The sequence below is a fragment of the Chelon labrosus genome, assembly GCF_963514085.1.
Source record: "Chelon labrosus genome assembly, chromosome: 2".
NCBI classification, from domain to species: domain Eukaryota; kingdom Metazoa; phylum Chordata; class Actinopteri; order Mugiliformes; family Mugilidae; genus Chelon; species Chelon labrosus.
The window spans coordinates 615567-635459 of NC_140338.1; the positions used below are offsets into that span (position 1 = coordinate 615567).

At 43.0% G+C, this 19893-nt stretch overlaps 1 protein-coding gene across 1 annotated transcript; it reads left to right on the forward strand.

Annotated features, from left to right (window-relative positions):
- The first annotated feature begins 4870 nt into the window (after nucleotides 1-4870).
- slc22a7a (solute carrier family 22 member 7a) lies at nucleotides 4871-17599 on the forward strand. The gene is made up of 10 exons (XM_084569802.1): nucleotides 4871-5273; nucleotides 8205-8308; nucleotides 10093-10247; nucleotides 12116-12284; nucleotides 12368-12491; nucleotides 14278-14387; nucleotides 14468-14682; nucleotides 15165-15273; nucleotides 15470-15676; nucleotides 16394-17599. The coding sequence occupies exons 1-10, from the start codon at nucleotides 4908-4910 to the stop codon at nucleotides 16473-16475; spliced, it is 1641 nt and encodes a 546-aa protein (XP_084425928.1). The 5' UTR covers nucleotides 4871-4907; the 3' UTR covers nucleotides 16476-17599.
- Nucleotides 17600-19893: the final 2294 nt, after the last annotated feature.

Consider the following 19893-nt stretch of genomic DNA (forward strand, 5'->3'; position numbering starts at 1 on the left):
GGTGGCTCACTGAGCTTCAATGAGTTTTTATTTATTGTTAATTAGATTTTACTTTAGTTGGTCTCTGTCCAGAGAACAGAGGCTGTGTGTGAACTGGGAACTTTTCTTTTTCTGTTTCTGTTTTTTTGTAAAGATGTCCTGACAGTCTATCCCAGCTGTCATTGGTCCGGGGGGGGGGGGGGGGGGGGGGGGGGGGGGTCCACCCTGGACAGGTCCCCAGTCTATCCCAGCTGTCATTGGTCTAGAGGGGGGTCCACCCTGGACAGGTCTCCAGTCTATCACAGGGCTAACACAGAGAGACACTCACACCTACGGCCAATTTAGAATCACCAATGAACCTAACCAGCATGTCTTTGGACGGTGGGAACCCACGCAGACACAGGGAGAACATGCAGACTACACACAGAAAGGAACCAGTCGGCCTGGATTAGAACCCAGAACCTTCTGGCTGGGAGGCATCAGTGTCACCCCAACTCACAACTTGTTTGTCCTTTTAAGCTCAGGACATGACACACCAGGTTAGAGAGGAACAAAAAGAAAAGAAAAACAGTATACAGAGAATAAAGACAAGATAAGATTAATTAAGATAAAAGTCCACTATTACTGGTAAACTGTGCAGATACTGTGGAAGGAACGTCTACATACAAACATGTGGAACCTTTCTACAGCGTGAAAAGACCCAGAAGAAGAAAACAGTGTTTATATGTGAAGGGGGTTATATGGGGTTACATGGGGTTAGTCTGATGAGGCCACTAATCACACTGTTCACACTCAGATGGGTCTGACAGCACAGTTTAAAATCAATCATTCATATATTTAGTCATACAAATCAAACTACTTGATAACAGAGAGAGAGAAAGAGAGAGAGAGAGAGAGAGAGAGAGAGTTTATTTGCTGGAGAATGTACTACTTGCCCCCCCCCCCAGAGGTTTAGCAGTTCAGTAACAAGACTGAAGTATGCATCATGGTGAGGTCAGCTGACTCCTTCTTCCTCCAGTCATGTGGTTCTAAAGATAATCCTCATCCAGATCCACAGCATCACAAAGAGAAGGTTACAGGATGTTCATAGTCAGAGTCAAGTGGTCTGATCGTGGTCTCATGTGGTCCTTAGGGTTTACTCTAACATTTAGAAGACTGTGGACAGAGCTGGATTAAAGTTCATGTTGAATGTTGAATATTTGGGATCTAGTGAATTTGGAGGCCAGGTCAACACCTTGTGCTGTTCTTCATGTTTTTTTTTTAGTTGTTCCTAAAGTGTTTTTGTGTGTGTGTGTCTGTGTCAGGCTGCATCCTGCTGGGGATGGCTGCTGCCATCAAGGAGTGTCATTGCTATGGGGTGGGGGTGCCTGGTCTGGTCTAGGTGGGGGTGCCTGGTCTGGTCTAGGTGGGTGCTACATGTCTAAGTAACATCCACACCAATGAATGCCAGGTCCAGAAGTTTCCCAGCAGAACATTGAACTGTCACAAGATGGTTGATGTCAGTGGTCATAATGTTGTGGCTTAACCTGGACAGCGTGTTCATCTCTAACTTGTCCTTTCGTCTGTAAACGAGGTTCATGACTTGGATCCAGTTTAGTTTCCATCTCACTGTCTCAGGCCAGGAGAAACGGATTGTTCACAGTCAGTCTGAGCGCTATCACTCCATCAGTCGTAGGAAGCTCCCGTGACGCTGACTGTTTGTCAGCTGACTCCAACATCCTGTGTCCTGGTTTCTTCTTCTTCATCTTCTCTGAACTAAACCTCTTCCTGTTCCTCCTCAAACGGAGCAGCTAACAATCACTGTGAATGAAGGAACATTAAAGAAAGACTCAACATGTAAACTTAAATCAGTGATTAGTAGTTATTGTCATTGTTTAGTGTCACTGTTCTAATGATTCCAACTATTTTATTAAATCTCTCTCTTTATATATAATTGAATATCTTTTATCAGCATTATTCTTTATTTTAAATGTTTGTCTTGCTTGTTTAAACAATGAGATGAAAGCTGATCTTGAACGTTTGTTGGCTCCTTTAAGGTGAAGAGTCTGAGCGCTCGTCATCAGAGGAGATGACTGGATCTGCCTCAAGGCTTTTATTGTGAAAGGTTTTGTCTTTTATGAGCAGAATGTAAAGATGATAAGAGTGTACAGAAATAAACCACTGATCACATGAAATAATAATATAATGAAAGTCTTAAGTCTTGATGAATGATTGTGTGGCTCTGGTCCTGGTCCTGGTGATAAGAGCTGTTTTTAGGGTGTAATTTCCTGATCCACCAGAACTGTGTCCAAATGAACCAAAGAGGAAAAACAGATGCAGAGTGATGAATGATGTCCTCATGACCGACGTAATCTCACCGTCATCGTCATCTCTGACCTTCATCGTAGTGACCTCGGTCCAACACAGCACATGACTTCTACGAACTTGTTCCTCTTTGATATTATCACCTCTCTTTAGTTCTGTAGCTCGTGTCTGGGTGAAGAGACCGAGGCTGTGACCATAATCACAAGCACCAACAGTCACGGTGCATTTTAGTTTTGACATTTAATTATCTCTTCTCTTTTCAAACATGAGCATCACTGGAAGATTCAAGTTTCTTTATTGTCAAACCTTCTGTAGTGATGAAATGAACTCCTCTGTACATGGAGGCCACAGAACTACAATCAAATAAAGTACAGAGTCAGTCTGACTCTCTGTGACTCGCGTGATTCTGTTTCTAACATACGTTCTGTTTTAGAAGACGTGCAGACACTGGATATAAAAACTAAAGCTGCAGGATTATCACACTCCTTCTTCTCTCTGGTGAATTCTATGTAAAGATGGTGGAGAACCAGGTTAAAACCAGGTGTTTGAACAAATACAGGTTCCATCCAGGATCTGAGGAGGAACCGTGGAGGATCTGAGGAGGAACCGTGGAGGATCTGAGGAGGAACCGTGGAGGATCTAAGGAGGATCTGAGGAGGATCTGAGGAGGACCTGAGGAGAATATGAGGAGGACCTGAGGAGGACCTGAGGAGGATTTGAGGAGGATCTGAGGAGGAGCCGTGGAGGATCTGAGGAGGATCTGAGGAGGACCTGAGGAGAATATGAGGAGGACCTGAGGAGGACCTGAGGAGGATTTGAGGAGGATCTGAGGAGGAGCCGTGGAGGATCTGAGGAGGATCTGAGGAAGATCTGAGGAGGACCTGAGGAGAATATGAGGAGGACCTGAGGAGGACCTGAGGAGGATCTGAGGAGGAGCCGTGGAGGATCTGAGGAGGATCTGAGGAGGAGCTGTGGAGGATCTGAGGAGAATCTGAGGAAGATCTGAGGATGACCTGAGGAGGAGCCGTGGAGGATCTGAGGAGGTTTCTAACCCAGTATATTTGTTGTGGTACCTGGGGTAAGACCTGTGTGGGGGTTGGTCCATGTTATTTCCTTCACCTGTTTGTGGTTTTAATGTTGTGGCTGATCTGTGTATGTCTGTGTGTTACATGCAGGACCACCTGGTTCTCCACAGGTAACAGAACTAGGCTCATCTCTGTCAATGAGCTGACCAGTCACTATCCAGGGACCCTCTCCCTCTCTCTGTCAGGACGTCCAGAACAGCGTCTTGTTTTACCGTCCGCCTGCTGCTGGGTTTTGTGGGTTTCAGTTTTATTTCTAGAAGATAACTGAGTGGTTAAGGCACTGAACCTAAGATCCACTGAACACATGTTGTGGGTTCAACGCTGTTTAACATTAGATCATTTATCTTGTGAATCCCTTTGAGGAGCCACTGCCTCCAGTCAGTACGTACGGCCTGGGTCGTGAAGGTTAAGAGACACATGTTCATCTTCAATGGGACACATCCCATCACATCACACCTCCTGTGTCTTTGTCTTCATGCTGCTTTAGGATGAACCAGCTCTGAGTTCACAGGGTCACCATGTTCATCAGTCTGTGCACCATGTGATCAAACGTCTATGGGTTTGACTAGTTCCTGATCAGTTCCTGCTTGTCTCCGTTCTCCTAGAGTTCCTGTGGTCACGGTGGAGTAGCTGTGATAACCTCGTAGTCCTAAATTGTGTCTCTTGGATCTCAGAGGAGTCTCTACTGACTATTTGTTTTTCTGGAAGCCAAAGAAATTCAGCTCCACCCTGCATCATGTCAGCGTCTGAGGGGAATGACTTTGTACTTTAGTCCCTGTTGTCTTATAAGTGTCTTTTTAATAAATAAATAAATATTTATTAGTGATGTCAGTGACCATGTGACGCTATAACACGTCTCCATGAACCCAGAGTTTCATCCCAGAAGTTGAAGTTACGTCTGCAGCTGTTAAACTGAACAAATGTCCTGGATGTGAGAAGGAGCAGGAGAAGAAGAACCTGTCCAATAAAACACAGGCACGAGAGAGCCTTCGTTAATTAATCCTAATAAATCACACGCTGATTACACATGAAGAACAGGAATGTAAACTCTTAGACCCGTGGATGGTTTTCTGTTGCTGCAGGTCAGATGAGAACAATGACCCAGAGGACACACCAGTCACCAGCATGACTGAATGAATCCACAGAGAAATCATTTCATGTCTTCATTTAACTCATTCATCCATCATTTAGTCCTTATTATCACAGTATGTAGTAAACACACAGAGAGACTAAACTATGAATAAAGCTGTGATCTCTGAACCTTAGACTAAACTCTGATGCTAAGCTGATCTTTCCATGAACTTTCATTTAATGATTTACACGACAGGGACTAGTTTAACGTTGCACAACAGTTTTATGATCAGCAGCAGGAGTGATAGTTAAAGTACTTTCTCTCTCTCTCTCTCTCTCTCTCTCCTCTCTGTCTAAGAACCTCCCTCTGTGTTTTCTCCGGTTTAAGGAGCTGATTGTTGTGAGCTGCAGACAGACTGAAGGAGGACGACCAGAACTCTAGACCAGCTCCTCCACCTTCTCACTAGCATGAGGTTCGAGGAGATCCTGGACGATGTCGGCGGCTTCTCCAAGTTCCAGTTCCTGCTGCTGTTCATCCTGTGCATCCCCAGGGCCATCCTTCCTCTCCACTTCCTCCTGCACAACTTTATATCTGCCACTCCTCTACACCACTGCTCCCTCGGGAGTCTGGAGGAGAGTGATGGAGGAGGCTGGGGCTCTGACCCCGAGGCGCTGGCCCTCAGGATCCCACGCCGGGACAACGGCTCCTTCAGCTCCTGCAGGGTCTACGACCCCCCGCTGACCTTCAACCTCAGCCAAGGAAACGGGACTGCACCTTGTCCAGATGGATGGACCTACGACCAGTCACAGTTTAGCTCCACAACCGCCAGCGAGGTAAGAAGAGATCATCCTGACCAGCACTTAGTCACATTCCACTACTGAGCTTTACAAGTATTTTAAAAAGTGTTTTCTAATTCACTTTGATAAACACGTGTGTTGGACTTGAAACTATGACAGAGAAAAGGTCAATTAAAAGTTGAATTTTACATCATCACAATTCAAGACACAAAATTATAACAAACACTCAGTTAGATATGATCATTGGTTCATTGGTTCATTGGTTCATGCCTCCCATCGTACTGTTTCACACACAGACTGTTTATAATGATGGATGCCAGGAAAACTCCTCAAATCAAGTAGAGCTCCCCCTGGTGTCTGGCTTCAGTGTAGGTCATAAGCTCCACCCCCTCCATGTTAGTGGGCGGGGCTTGGGACAAACTAAACACTTCAGGTAGTTAATATAATGCTGATGTATGTTTGAGTCAGTTTATCTGAGAAATTTAGTTTGAGTTATTTGACGCTATAGAAACAGGATGTGACATCAGGATGATTGGCAGTTGTCATGACAACTACTATGTGAAGTAGGAAAAAACTAAATGAATGAGTTCAGTGTGTAATTCAACATCTCTTAGTAACTGGAGGAGGTAGGGCAGAGCGCAGTATTAACCAATCACCAGTGAGTCTAGAGGACATGTGGGCGGGGCCTCTGGATGCCACCTGTATCCCTGGGATACTAGAGTCAGTTTGACCAACGGGAGGAAGAGGAGGCATGTCGTCCATATTTCATTCTCTGGTTTCATTCTGTTCATTTAAACTCAGTGAAGTGATTTAAAGAGAAATGAAATCACCAGACGACGCCCCGCAGATTCAGACGCTCAAACCTCAGTGGGATGCATCTCTTTGAGATGTGGAGTCACTGCTGTTCCTTCATCTGCTGTAGTTAGCCTACTGTTAATGTACACACTGAACGCGTCATCTTAGCCTTCATAGCAACGCTGGCAGCATGGACGATCCAGAGAAGGAGAGAATAAGAAAGTTCCAGGATTAATATTCTCATCTCAATCGTCCTCTAGATGTTATGTCTCTATGTCATCCAGTGTTTTAGTTTCCTCTCTGTGCTGAGCTCCAGACAGAAGAACAGGTAGTTGAGTTAATGTTGACATGAAGTGAGCAGGAATAATGGACAGAGACAGAGATCAGAGTCTGGAAATGTTTTATTTACCACATTACTCACTGTTGCACAGCAAAGTCACATGTCTGTAACCATGGTGACCACATGCAACAAAGATGGAAACCCTTAGAAAAATCATGCTCATTAAAAAACAACAGATTACAAAAATAAAAAAACAGGCACAATTTAGGAACTTTTCCAGCAATTATAAATCCTTGAATATCTCCATCCAGACAGTTGAATATGATGATGACATTTATTTAACACAATGACACAGACCTAAATGTCACTGTCATATCAGATCCGTGACTGTATTTGACCATTTCTGGATGGTGATACCATTGACCACAGTAGGGTTTAGTCTTTATTTATTTTTCATATCTCAGTTCAAGAAATGCTTATTTTCTTTTTACTGCTCCTGGTGGAATTTTGTCCTAAATGTTTGTCTTCTTTACTTCTTCTGTCTGAAAACCCAGAGTACCTTCTAAGCAGCTAAAGGCCTCTCTCTCATTGGCTGATGTTAATGTTGATGAATCCACTGAACAACCATGGTGTGATGGACAAAGACACTGCTCTCCAAGAAGAACATTTCTAAACATCATGTGGACAAGACAGAAGACTATTGGGACAATGTTTAGTGGACAGATGAGACCAAAGTAGAATAGTTTGGTTTAAATGAGATGAACCAACACTGCATCGTTCCAGCATCAGAACCTCATCCCTCCATCAAACATGGGGGTGCTAATGTCCTGGTTTGGGCCTGTTCTGCTGCATCTGGACCAGGACGGCTTGTCATCATTGATGGACCAATGAATTCTGAATTCTACCAGTGAACTCTAAAAGAAAATGTCAGGACATCTGTCCATGAGCTGAATGTGAAGAGAAACTGGGTCATGCAGCAAGACAACGAGAACCAAGAACACAAGTGGTTCTACAAAAGAACGGTTAAAGAAGAACAAGATGAATGTTTAGGAACGGCCAAGTCAAAGTCCTGACCTTAATCCAATAGAAATGTTGTGGAAGGACCTGAAGCAAGCAGTTGATGTGAGGAAACCCACCAACATCTCAGAACTGAAGTGGTTCTGTTCTGAGGAATGGGCTAAAATTCCTCCAAGCTGCTGTAGACCACTGATCAGCTGTTACCAGAAACATTTAGTGACAAGGAGGTCACAGCAGATACTGGAGACAAGGAGGACATGATATGTAATATTGGCTTGTTATCTTGAATCAACAAATACACAATAATATTAATTCTTCCTTTAGTTTGTTTGGGTTCAGTTTGCTTTCAGGACATGTGTGAATGTCATGCAGCTATGTAGGATAGAGGAACTCAAACCCCTTCAAGCTGCACTCTCTATATGTGTACTGTATAAACATATATATAAATGCCGGGGAACGCCACAGGAGCTCATTCCTGCCTGTGGACATCAAACTTTATAACTCCTCCCGCTGAGGGTTGGTCAGTCTTTAACACTTAGACGCTGTTAGTTTATTTGCAAACTCTACCTCTGTATATTGTGAATACTTGTGCAATATTGTTCCTTTACTTTAAATGCATCTTACTCACTCTCACTTATTTTTTATATATTTTTGTATTATCTTTATTCAACTAGCAACTGTCACTTTATGGGAGCAACAGCAACAAAACAATTTCCTTGAAGGATTAATAAAGTATTCTGATTCTGATTCTGATTAAATAACCTTATGTTAAGGTTTCGAGATCATCTCAGTTTTAGTTTCTGAGAACTCCTAGACAGCTCAGACATGTGTTCTGTTCAGAGAAGGTTTTAACTCGACGGTTTCTCTCTCTGCAGTGGGACCTGGTGTGTGATGACAAACACCTGAACCAAGCTCTAGCTACCTACTTCTTCCTCGGGGTCACGTTTGGATCCATTCTGTTTGGACAGCTTTCTGACAAGTGAGTTCTTCAGGGTTCATTCACGTTTTAAAGCCTGAACTATGATGTTAACATGTAAGCACCAGTTTATTAACAGCGTTGTTAAAGGTGGAGCTCATTTTAAGTTCTTAGTATCATGCTCATGTTCTGATTTTCTTTGCAAAACCGTCTTCATCTTGCTAAGTAGTTATCCTCTTAGCTATAACATGCTAAAGGTGTATTTTGTTGTGTTAGATTATTTCAGACTTTTTGGAAAGTCTGTTTTAACAACCAATAAGAATGAGCATAATGTTCAGGATATCCATGAAGCAGAAATGATTCAACCTTCATCCCACTAGCTTAAGAAAATTTGGCTTTTAGGACTCACTGACAGGAGAAGAAAACTGTGCAGTAAGTAAATGCATAAAGCATAAATTTTGCATTTACTACAATCATGTGTTCTCTTTTTGGAGCAAATGATTCATATTATTCATCCAGAGCAGCTAACGCATGTTTGAGTCTAATAACTTATGGTAGTTAATACCTCATATGTCCTGTGGCTGGTAACAACAGAAGCATTAACTGATCTCGACACCACTGGTTTGAACATGGACAGCATTTATAGGTTTAGTTGTTTATTATTCATGACTTTGATGACAAACTATGTTTTAAACTAAATTCCCTCAAATCTTCTCCCGGTCACGGTTCATTAAAACAGATGTTAGGTCTCACATGAGCTCAGCATAGCACCACCACGCTGTTCTCCTGTGATTAATACTATTTATAGCAACTGTTGTTCAAAGTCAGCTGCTGCTCTGCTGATGAAAACAAGTGTGTGTGTGTGTGTGTGTGTGTGTGTGTTATAATGTGTGTGTGGTTTGTGTTCAGTGGTTGGGGCCGTGGGTGGCGGGACGCCTCCTTTTTGATGAACCCCATCATTTTGTTGAGGGTTAAAACCTGTAGGAGTACGAGTGTGTGTGCATGTTTTCATACTGCTGTCTTTCTGAGGACCAGAACCATCAGCATGAAGACAATCTGTAGAGTAGAATAGAATAGAATAGACTTTACTGTCATTCGCACAGGTACAAGGAAGTACAAATACGTTGGAATGCTTCTACGAGGTTCCCCGAGTCAGCGTTTTTATAAAAACACAGAAATAAGGTATTTATTTTAAATAGCAAAACTATTGTTACTACAATATAATCACTTTGTAAAAGTATAAAGAAATGTGAATATAAAAGTACACAGTGAGGTACTCGCACATAGGGTTATTAAACTTGTTGTGAATCAAAATAAACAGAGAAAGTCTGTGAAGAGACTGATGAGAAGCAGTCGGTGGTCTCTTCTCTCCAAGGCTTGGTTTTACAGTTACAGGTTGGGGTTAGGGTTAGGGTTAGGTGTAAGGGTTGGGGTTAGGGTTAATGCATTATGTCAATGAATGTCCTCTCAAGGATAGCTGTATAAACATATGTGTGTGTCTGTTATCTAACACAGTTGTTGAGGTTTGAACCACTTGTTGCTCAGTCTGACCTTTGGAAGGTTCCCACACATGGGTCGGAGTTATTTGATCATTCAGTTTATCAAATATTAACAACCTGTGGCCGGATCATTTAAAGAACTGACTAGAACAAGTCTCATTAAAATAAACATAACCTGTGTCAGTCTCAGATCCATTCTGGTGCTTTTGATGATAACACACAACGTTCACCTGCAGATAGAAAGTTGCAGTGCTTAATATTTTTCCCTGAGCTTTACGTCTGTCCAGTTAGAATCAGCACATCATTTAGAGTCCAGTCTCTGCTGCTGAAACCAGGTGTGTGTTGCAGGTTTGGTCGTAAGTCGATGTATCTGGTGGCTTTGATTGCCTCCACCCTGCTGGGAGCCACCTCAGCCTTCTCCACCTCCTACACCATGTTTGCTGTCTCCAGAGCGCTCTGTGGTGCAGCCCTCAGTGGCCTGTCAATCATCATCGGGGTCCTTGGTAAGAAACCAGTAGAACCCAATGGCAGAACATACATATACTTATTAGAGATGTCCTGATCAGGTTGTTCTACCTCCTGATAGATCCCTGTCTTTTAACATTCAGTATCATCTGATCTGATCCTAAATGTCCTAGAGTTGGTCTCCTGTAGCATCCTAAAGTCTGTCCTTGTCTTCCTTGTCTTCTCCTAGAGTTGGTCTCCTGTAGCTTCCTAAAGTCTGTCCTTGTCTTCCTTGTCTTCTCCTAGAGTTGGTCTCCTGTAGCTTCCTAAAGTCTGTCCTTGTCTTCCTTGTCTTCTCCTAGAGTTGGTCTCCTGTGTCTTCCTAAAGTCTGTCCTTGTCTTCCTTGTCTTCTCCTAGAGTTGGTCTCCTGTGTCTTCCTAAAGTCTGTCCTTGTCTTCCTTGTCTTCTCCTAGAGTTTGTCTCCTGTGTCTTCCTAAAGTCTGTCCTTGTCTTCCTTGTCTTCTCCTAGAGTTGGTCTCCTGTGTCTTCCTAAAGTCTGTCCTTGTCTTCCTTGTCTTCTCCTAGAGTTGGTCTCCTGTAGCGTCCTAAAGTCTTTCCTTGTCTTCCTTGTCTTCTCCTAGAGTTGGTCTCCTGTAGCATCCTAAAGTCTGTCCTTGTCTTCCTTGTCTTCTCCTAGAGTTGGTCTCCTGTGTTTTCCTAAAGTCTGTCCTTGTCTTCCTTGTCTTCTCCTAGAGTTGGTCTCCTGTAGCGTCCTAAAGTATTTCCTTGTCTTCCTTGTCTTCTCCTAGAGTTGGTCTCCTGTGTCTTCCTAAAGTCTGTCCTTGTCTTCCTTGTCTTCTCCTAGAGTTGGTCTCCTGTAGCTTCCTAAAGTCTGTCCTTGTCTTCCTTGTCTTCTCCTAGAGTTGGTCTCCTGTGTCTTCCTAAAGTCTGTCCTTTTCTTCTCCTAGAGTTGGTCTCCTGTGTCTTCCTAAACTCTGTCCTTGTCTTCCTTTTCTTCTCCTAGAGTTGGTCTCCTGTGTCTTCCTAAACTCTGTCCTTGTCTTCCTTGTCTTCTCCTAGAGTTGGTCTCCTGTAGCTTCCTAAAGTCTGTCCTTGTCTTCCTTGTCTTCTCCTAGAGTTGGTCTCCTGTGTCTTCCTAAACTCTGTCCTTGTCTTCCTTGTCTTCTCCTAGAGTTGGTCTCCTGTGTCTTCCTAAACTCTGTCCTTGTCTTCCTTGTCTTCTCCTAGAGTTGGTCTCCTGTAGCTTCCTAAAGTCTGTCCTTGTCTTCCTTGTCTTCTCCTAGAGTTGGTCTCCTGTGTCTTCCTAAAGTCTGTCCTTTTCTTCTCCTAGAGTTGGTCTCCTGTGTCTTCCTAAAGTCTGTCCTTGTCTTCCTTGTCTTCTCCTAGAGTTGGTCTCCTGTAGCTTCCTAAAGTCTGTCCTTGTCTTCCTTGTCTTCTCCTAGAGTTGGTCTCCTGTAGCTTCCTAAAGTCTGTCCTTGTCTTCCTTGTCTTCTCCTAGAGTTGGTCTCCTGTAGCGTCCTAAAGTCTGTCCTTGTCTTCTCCTAGAGTGGACTGGATTCAGTCCAATAAATCTTTCAGTCAAAGTTAATGTAGTGTGGAGAGGGTAGCTGGTACTTTGTGTTCTCTACTCCAGAAATGTTCTGTTCATCCAACGCTGCCATAAACTCCCTAACCCTCTCTGGAAGATGTTTCTCCTTGACGCTGTCTCCAGGAAACTTTTCTCTTCTTTTAAACGTTCAGTGTTTGTTGTTGTTGTTCTTAATGGAATTAATAATTCCAGGTTAATTAATTGTTTTTATAATCCAGTTTTCTGTGAAGGTAGATTTTTTATCTTTTATATTATTTAAACTCAAACTGGTTCTCTCTCTGAGTATTTGAGTGAAACCTCTTTCCTGTTGTTTCCAGGTATTGAGTGGACAGATGTAAAGCACCGGACGTTCACCGGTACCATCATGGGTTTGACATGGAGCTTGGGGAACATGCTTCTGGCCCTCCTGGCCTACTTCATACGAGACTGGAGGCACTTGCTGCTGGCGGCGACGGCGCCCTGCATCGCTGCCATCATCTCCTGGTGGTAATGGATGCTGGGTGGTGGTCCTGTTCTCTAGTTCAGTGTCTCTGTGTGATTAAAAGCCAGTTTCCTCTGTCTGTCTTCAGGTGGCTGCCGGAGTCGGCACGCTGGTTGCTGGCCAACGGCAGAAGGGAGGACGCCAGGAAGTATCTGGTTCAGTGTGCTAAGATGAACGGGAAGCATGAATACGCATCAAGACTGGACTCTGAGGTAAAACCAGCTGACCCCCCATGACTCTGGAGGTCAGGTCAGTTCAGTTGAGAAGAGGGTGTGAGTGTTTATGGGTTTTGTTACGTCCCTAGGAGGGTCTAAAGGAATTTAGAGACGAACACAGAACAACCAATGAAGTAGAGTCTGGATGTAAAGAAAACTTATCAGAATTGATTTAGATACCAAGACAACTGAGCATCTACATGAATCAGAAACTAGACCTGGCTAACAAACTTCTCCACATTAAAAACAACAAACAAAAGGCCTAATTATCTTCTCTACTAAAAGGTGTAATCCGAAATACACAGGTGGCACCAACCAATAGCCCTAGTGTGTATAAACGAAGGGTTACCTACATGGTGAGGTGTATAGGGTACCAGTCTCTCCTATAGTCTGTACCTTCCACCATAGTTAACATTAATGTACCCAGAGGTCCACATGTCTCTGAGATAAACAAGGGAGGAAACAAATCAAAACAACAATAGAGCAGCAGCAGAGAGTAGAGACTGAAGGAAGCAGACCATCCAGACGCTAGCAGCAGAGACACCTGTAGCTGGATCCTTTAATGTAGGCCATGGGTCATAATTGGATGATCTGGGGCCAAACCAACCAATCAGCAGGCCCTGTCAGACCTCCCAGGTGGAATCAGTTGTAGAATCAACTGTGAAGAAGGGAGGGGGAGAGAGAGATAGAAACCAAGCTAAGACACTGACCTGCCTGGCACATAACAGGTTTAGATGTATGTGACTGGTGCAGGGAGGCAGGACTACTGGAGGAGTTTTAAAGGAGTCAATAAGATTGTTGTCTAAGCTTCATTCAAACCAACTCTAGGGATTGTTTACCAACCATTTCTTTCTCTGAGGAATCCAGCTGTTGCTGGTGACAAATATCTCTCCTTTTACTTTTAAATACGTCCTCGGTTTCCCTTTCTAACACAAAGTTGTCCCTAAAACTGAATTTACTGATAGAAAAATACTACTGATCGTATAACTGATTGTGTTCTATGCTCAACTTTAGACTAGTGACACATAGACAGACTTGTATAACAACGACAACCAAATGTATAACCTATGGATAATCCTTTATGTAACATCTTTATGGTTGGACTTACAACGTTTTCCCACCTGTTCTTCTGCCTTGACACGGTCGTTGCTCTGAGGATCTTGCGAGCAACAAGTGATAAGGGACTGATAGCACTCACATCACCATGGAAACCACATACCACGATTATCTGTATAAAAGCTGTGTGTGTAGGGAGAATCGTCACTCTGACACTTCCACGACCAAATCAAATTTAAAGTCATGTCCTATCCATTCACACTAGAGAACGTTTGTATTCTGATAAATAAATGACTCCTGAAGCTCTGATAATTCTCCATTGTGTCAGTTTTTTTATGCTTTTTTTTGTCTTTGTCTTTTACTCAAAGCAAACACTCACTTTTTGGGAGTAAAACACCGTCTTTACTTTTAAGATTAGGCTTCAGACTTTTCTTTTTTATGAATCCTATTGTTGACACACACATGGGACGCTACTTACCTGGATGTAGTGAAACAGAAGAAGAAAGAAGACATGAACCATAAACACCTCTTTCATGTTAGATATGGGACCATGTGACATATTACTGACTGCAGCTCATCATCCAACAGACACCAGAGTCATTAGTGGCCAGTCAGCAGCCATCTTGGTATCACCCCTGTGCAGTTTTATTTTTGCCTGTTATAAATCAAACACATGACTATTTCTAGCTCTACTACTGAATCTGCTCTCATCGTTCGGTTGTTTCAGTTTCTTAGGAAGGTGAAATTGCCTGAGGTTTCAGAGAAGAACCACTCCTACCTGGATCTGGTCAGAACACCTCAGCTGAGGAAGATGACCCTCTGCTGTGGGTTATTCTGGTACTGAACCATCCGTTACTGCTGTCCATCCAGACCTCCCAGCTTTTGTACGTCTTTATTTTGTGTTTCTGTGCTTCCAGGTTTGCCGTTGCCTTCCTGTACTACGGTATCAGTTTCAGAATCTCAGGCTTCGGTGTCAGTATCTACCTCACGCAGTTTATCTACGGCGCCATCGAGACTCCCGCCAAAATAGCCACGTACTTCATCCTGGACTCAGTCGGTCGTCGGAACGGCCAGGCGGGGTTTCTGATCACAACAGGAGCTCTGATTGGAATAAACACAGCCATACCTTTAGGTTCCATCACTTCCTGTCTCTACATAGACATTAGGGACGTCCTGAGCTTTGGTGTTGAATCAAGTTGGTAGTATTGAATGATGATCTACCACCTCACCAAACATCCACATTCATCTGTTTACTAACTGCTGTCTGTCTGTCTGACTGAGTTCATTTTCCAGACTAAAGTTCTTTCATGCAGCAGACATGTTAAGTCACATGATTTTGGTTCCTCTTCTTTTTGTTTTTCTTTAGCTAGCTTTGACACAGATTTGATGGTACAGGGACATGGTTTTGGTTCATGTCAGACCTTAAATAAATATCTACAACAAATCAGGTTTGGCTGAAGCCTGATACTGATTTGATTCGATCATTTTATAAATCCCTGGATCGGGACGTCCCTAATACACATCCATACAGTAGGGATGATGATTCAGTTTATTTGCTCAGATCCTCTTCAATGTTTCTAAACTCTTGGTCTTATGGGATTTGTCTCTTTTCAGAGTACTCTGTGCTTCGTACATGCGTTGCCGTGGTAGCGAAGGGTTTCTCTGAGGCAGCGTTTACCACAGCGTACCTCTACACGGCTGAACTCTTCCCAACTGTAATCAGGTAAAACCTGAAGCACCTTGTAATGTTTAACCTCAAAGACTAGACAGAGCAGAACAAGTAAAGGGATGAGATGCTTCAGAGTCCCAGACTGGTCTGATCTGGACCCAGCGTTCTCCAGTGACATGAGAACGTGAAGCCTGGGTACATGTACTGTGACAGGATTAAACCTGTGTCTCTTGGTTGTGTTGGCGGACAGGCAGTGTGGTTTAGGCTACGCCAACTGCATCGGTCGGATCGGGAGTTCCTTGGCTCCGTTAATCATGATGCTGGAGGACGCCTGGCTTCTCCTGCCCCCTCTCATCTTTGCGGGGACGGGGATTGTCAGCGGCAGTGTTGTCTTCCTGCTCCCAGAGACGCTCAACGTCCGCCTGCCTGAAAACGTGGCCGACGTCGAGGAGGGAAGGTACAGGACCGACAGACTTGAGTATATCACACTATTTCAGTAAATGTATTTGATATTAGTAATGGAATGTAATTAATGTAATCAAATATTCTACTATGGTTAAGTACAGTTTGTGACTTTCTTCCATTGTCTCCATTACACACTACACACCCACCATTCTCTACTGATACTAAGCATGTGGGTTTTATTTTCACATATAGTACTTCACACTAGTTTCCTTTCTCAACTCTCCTTCATCAACCTCCTACAGCTGGTTGATCTCCAGATTAACACAACTAAAAAGCATGTTGGATTATTATTATTATTCTCCAGCTGCTGGTGGTGGTGGTGGTTACATACAGCTCTGGAAAAAATGAGTAGTTTCTCAAAGAACTTTCTGGTGCTGGTCAGTAACTTATTTCTCTGATACTATCCACATAGAAGCCATTTAGTGCTATGACGCACAGAAACTCTCTTAACTCATGACATCCAAATACTTCCCAGAGTATACTATTCAATCAGTGTGGAAAAGTAAAGTACTGTGGATTTCACTAGTTCTTAAACTATGCCTGGCTGATAAGAGGAAGTAATGTGTCAAACACGTCTCAGCTGCTTAATCAACATCATCCTGCATCAGGAACTATCACACTAACAATTATTATTGTGTTTATTATTAAATTTCATCTGCAACAAGAGAATAACAAACTCCACTTCTTTTTCTTTCTAATTCTTCTGAAGACACAGGCAGAGTGATGCAAATGAAGAAGAAGTAAAGATTGAGCTGCAGAAAATAAACAGCCAAGACTCAGCAGACGCCTGATCAACGGTGGAGAGAAGAGACGAGTTAAAGACTGAACATGGAGTCTAGGAGGAGTCTGGGAGGAGTCTGTGAGGAGTCTGGGAGGAGTCTGGGAGGAGTCTGCAGACTGCAGCAGATCAATCGGTGCTTTTTGATTTTCATGTAGATCTTCAGTTCTTTCATTTAGACCTCAAAAGGATTCTATCAGGTGTTCAGAACAAATTCATTCTGTAGTAAAGACTACTTTAAAGACCTTCGTCTAGCTGCTGCTGATACATGACTACATTACAACTAGTTGATTTCTATTGTCTGGGTTATTTTGTACAATATCTACTCACACTGAATTTAATCATATGTTACTGTCAGTCCACATATTTTCCATTAAGCAGCATACAGGTTATAACTGTTGATCAAATACCTCTCATAAATAACTGAACTTCTTCTTATAACTACGCCTTTTAGAGTTATAAGACATTGGTTCAACGCTGGAGAATGAAAATAAAGGGTAGCTGCTGAATGCAAATAAAGAGAAAGTTTTGGTTTTGTATTTTTCTGCCTTTTTTCAGTCTTACACATCCTCCCTTTAACACTGAATGCGACATGAACACACAGTGCTGCTTTAAAGCATCTGCATTAATTACAAATCTTCACATTCCTGCAGAAAAATGACTCAAAACATCAGCGAGTCTTAGAGAACCCAGTCAAACACATGAAACACAAACATTAGGCTTTTTATTTATTCAAGAAAATGAATATCTTCTACATATCACTGAGGTGTTACAGTCAGAGCCTCCTTGTCTCCAGTATCTGCTGTGACCTCCTTGTAACTAAATGTTTCTGGTAACTGCTGATCAGTGGTCTACAGCAGCTTGGAGGAATGTTAGCCCATTCTTTAGTGAATATATTTGATAATAAATAATGTTTATGGCACTGGAGGAAAAATCTGATGAAAAGTCATCAAGGTTATTTCAATTAGTTTTGAAGGAGCATGATGGTAGGAAGTTAATATAAGTGACTGACAGACTCGTACAGTCAGAGTACTCGTGGACATTATGAAGACTTTCCTGGTGGTGTCAAAGCCTCCTCTCCCTCCATCTCTTCACAGCGTGGAGCCTCTTTTAATGCTGAAGGCAGTGCATCAGGAACTGATGGCCTCTGGTCACTCTCCAATCAGTTCCTGATGCAGTATCATCAACACCAGAAAGCTCTGGACTCTGTCTGGACTCTGTCTGGACTCTGTCTGGACTCTGGCGGCTGCAGAGGTGTACGACGTCACGTCTAAACACGGCAGCCATTACTGTAACCTGAACCCAAACACACAGCCCTGTGGACTAAAGAAGGAATGTGTTAAGCTAACATAAACTTAAAATATGTAAATGAACTCTGCAGTGCAATGGAAAAAACATGACACCTCCCAAACATGTTGAAATATTTCAATTTAAACTTCAACAAACTCTTAAACGTTCTGACTCTTTATGAACCAGCGAGTTGATATAAATGATCTCCAGGATGAAACTGATGAAGCTGAAACACGTCGCTCTAATAAACTGCTGGAGTCTTGACCTTCAGACTGTTTTATTTTCTTCTCCGTGCTCCGTGGTAGCGCCAGAAATTCATCTTTGTTCTATGAATGATCTTCAGGATGGAGGTCCTCAGAGTGAACTGACGGCGCTGAATTCAGACGAACCTCAGCCGACGCCGTGAGACTCTTGAAACTCACAGTTGCCAGCTGAGATTTATCTGGATCACAGCTGTTTGCTGTTTACTGCGCCGTGAATTCACACGTTCATTTAGTTCTAGTCTTTTATTTTTAAATTTACAGATCACCAGAGCGACTGGATCATCTCTGCAGGTGATTGTGAGAAAAGGTTTGTGACGTCACAGTTGCCTGCAGAGATTAACAAGTCGACCTGAGGAGCTGAGTTGATTCATTTCCATTGATCCAAACCTTCATCTGACGTTTCTCAACCTAATCTTAAACTGATTTATGTCCCTGCTACGTTATTCATGGACATGTGTTACCATGGAGACTGAGATGAGTCCAGTCCTCAAAGCCACGTAGTCCCTGACAGTCTCCAGGGGGTGCTGTGCTCTGTTGACCAGAAGGAAATCTGATTTACTTCAATACCAATAGTAATCTGTACTCGCTGGCCATCACTTTCCTTTTCAGAGTGTAATACTTCTCCTCAGTGACTCAAGTTTCTTCTTCTCAAGTTCATTCTCATTGGTCCTGAGGTCAAAGGCTCTAAGCTTCAGTACTAACTTGTTATTAGCTGGAGCTGATCAGCTTCATCAGCATCGTATTAACTGTTTAAGGTTGAATTTAACGGATGTTCATCACTCAGATCTGATTCTATAACAGTCTGTACGTCAAACATCATCCTGCCTGGTTTAACCTGTTAGTGTGGTTCTGTGCACCAAGATGAAAACTGTAAAATAAACCAGTGAAGATGAAAACCAGCAGATCTGACTCAGTGGTTCTACGGGGGGGTCCTGACCGAACAGAGCGTCTTTGTGTCCACGCTGCTGGACACGCTCTCGTCTCTTTGCTGATGTCTCACTGTACCACACAATAACACAATACAGGGACGTCCATGTCAATTAGTTAAACAACCTCTGCACCTCCTCCTCCTCCTCCTCATCCTCAGAGCTGGTGAACTCCAGCAGAACCAGCAGGGGACGGGACGGGACGGGGGGGCTGATAGAAGAGCCCTAGCTGAGATATTTAAAAAGCAACGAGACGTTGGTTCATTCTAAGGATAATAAATGACCACGTTAACATCACTGACTGTTATCTGATGAACATCATAAACCTGGAGGAGGTCTGGACTCTGGGCTCCACTGAGACGGATCCAGGACAACTTGTTCTATCAGTGACTGTGGATCTGATTTAGTGTCGACCTGAAATGATTTTACAGTGATTATCTATTAATACTGTGCCGACTACAAACAGAGGACAGAAAAGATTTAATTTAAGGTGAGGTTGTATATAATTTGTGTTTCAGACAACTTTGAGGACATTCTTCTAGTCCATAGAACCCTGGCTAATGTTCTAAATGTGGAGGCCGTCAGTCATCCAGGTCATGATCTATTCAGAAACATTAAAGGAAGACAACTGGACCTGTAGAGTTCCTCCAAGCAGCTCACTGGACCAGAGTCTGATTAAAGTATTGAGTCGTGATCAGACGCTACTTCCTGTTTGAAGCTCCAGATCTTAGACCTGTGCAGTAAACCTACAAGTTCTTGGTTCTGGTTCCTCTCTTGATGTTTGTGGTTCCTGTTAGTTCTTCCTTGGTGTTTGTTTCTTGTCCTGTTTTACTTCCTGTGTTTTTTTCTCCTTTGATCGTTTGATTGGTTTCTCCTTGTGGCTCCGCCCCCATTAGTTTCACCTGTGTCTCCTCCATAGATTTTCTTCAGTGCTGACTACTAATCATGATAG

Coding starts and splice junctions, on each gene's coding strand:
- slc22a7a (XM_084569802.1), top strand. CDS start 4,908: ATGAGGTTCGAGGAGATCCTGGACGATGTCGGCGGCTTCTCCAAGTTC. Junction 5,274..8,204: donor GCTCCACAACCGCCAGCGAG/GTAAGAAGAGAT, acceptor CTCTCTCTGCAG/TGGGACCTGGTGTGTGATGA. Junction 12,285..12,367: donor GCTGCCATCATCTCCTGGTG/GTAATGGATGCT, acceptor GTCTGTCTTCAG/GTGGCTGCCGGAGTCGGCAC.